This window comes from Mandrillus leucophaeus, unplaced genomic scaffold (assembly GCF_000951045.1).
Source record: "Mandrillus leucophaeus isolate KB7577 unplaced genomic scaffold, Mleu.le_1.0 Scaffold651, whole genome shotgun sequence".
NCBI lineage: Eukaryota > Metazoa > Chordata > Mammalia > Primates > Cercopithecidae > Mandrillus > Mandrillus leucophaeus.
The window spans coordinates 573,820-575,380 of NW_012107042.1; the positions used below are offsets into that span (position 1 = coordinate 573,820).

Sequence of the window (1,561 nt, forward strand, 5' to 3'; positions counted from 1 at the left end):
GAGGCAGGAGAATCGCTTGAATCTGGGAGGCAGAGGTTTCAGTGAGCTGAGATTGCACCACTGTACTCCAGCCTTGGGCAACAGAGCGAGACTCTGTCTCAAAAAAAAAAAGAAAAAAATCATTACCTTCTTGGAATTTTTCATGCGATTAAGGGAAGAAACAATAAAAAAAAAAGTAAATATTCATTACGCCAGATAGTGATAAATTCTTTGGAGAAAAACAAAGCAGGGTAAGGGAATGGAGAATTTTGGGGGGCTTGCAATTTTCATTAGGGTGGCAGTGCAAGTCCTCACGGAAAAGGAGGTGTGTGATAAAGCTGGAAGGAGGTGAGCGATCAGCCATGGAATATAAGGATGCGGGGCGGGTGGGATTAGGGGGTGGGGAAAACGTTTTAGGCAGAGGGTACTACAAGCACAAAGGCCATGAGGCAAAAACCTGTGCTAGGCAATTTATCTTGGCCACAAAAACTTTATTCCAGTCGTCGGCCCATTAAACCCTGTAGCTTTAAGTGTTGTGAGATCACAATCTTTATTTTTTAACTTGTGATGGCTCTGGACGGCAATTGCTGTTTCTTGCAATCTGTGGATGAATGAGCAAAGCAGTTAGCAGTGGGAGGAGTACCAGGGAGCAGCACCACGCCTCACACCTCATCCAAGTTCCCCCAGATTCTTGGCGCCCTGGCTCTCCGGGAACATTGTTTGCATTCGTCTTTAAAGGTCTTTTCAGTTTGCCTTGGGTCAGTTGTTTGTATACCGATTAGACCTGTGCAGCCCACTGCGGTAGCAGCTAGTAGGAATTGGATGTGCTGTTGTGTAAATACCAGATTTCGAAGACTTGCAAAAACTGTAAAATATTCCACTAACGATTTTTGCAATACTGCGTACATGTTGAAATATTTTGACCCTATTGGGTTAAGATATATTACTATATTTAACTTTCTTTTCATTAGAAAAACGTAGCCACCAGCAAATGCGAAGTGTCAGCGTGTGGCGTGTATCTTCTTTCAACTGGATGGCGCCGGGGTGGCCCTCGCTATCCGCGGGCTCCCGACAGGAGGTGCCGCAGCTTGAGGCAGGCAGCGGCGCGGAGCAGGCAGTTGGCAGTTCCAGCCCCGAGCCACGGCACTGCAGGGTCCGACCCAGGTTGCGGCAACCGGGGGCCTGCAGACAGCGCCCGAACAGGGGATGCTGTTGGGTGGGAAAGCGCAGGCCCTGGATGGAGGCCCGACCTGCAGGGATCCAGCTCGTCGCCCCGCCTCTTTGCGGCAGAGCTCAGGCCGGCGCAAACCGGTTCAGTGCTAGGACGGACGCCTCGCGCCGCCCAACCGCAGCACGCCCCCGCCTCCCTAGTCCGATGGAAGAGACAGGGAACGTCTCGTCGCCAGACGGACTGTACTGAGAGCCTATGAAAATGGCCGAAGATGCTGGGGGGTGGCCGACGACCAATAGAGGAAGGGAAGGGGCGGGCTCTCATTAGCTTCCCCTCGCCCCACCACGCTTCCTTGGGCTCCGGTCTACCCAGAGCCTACGGGCGCGCGAGAGGGGGGAAGGGCCTGGCGCG

General features: G+C 52.5%; 1 protein-coding gene across 1 annotated transcript in view; it reads left to right on the forward strand.

Annotated features, from left to right (window-relative positions):
• The first annotated feature begins 1,012 nt into the window (after positions 1-1,012).
• Positions 1,013-1,561, forward strand: part of USP22 (ubiquitin specific peptidase 22) — a 44,040-nt gene continuing 43,491 nt past the window's right edge. The window contains 2 exon segments of the mRNA XM_012001182.1: positions 1,013-1,100; positions 1,103-1,143. Of these exon segments, the coding sequence (XP_011856572.1) occupies positions 1,013-1,100; positions 1,103-1,143 (129 nt within the window).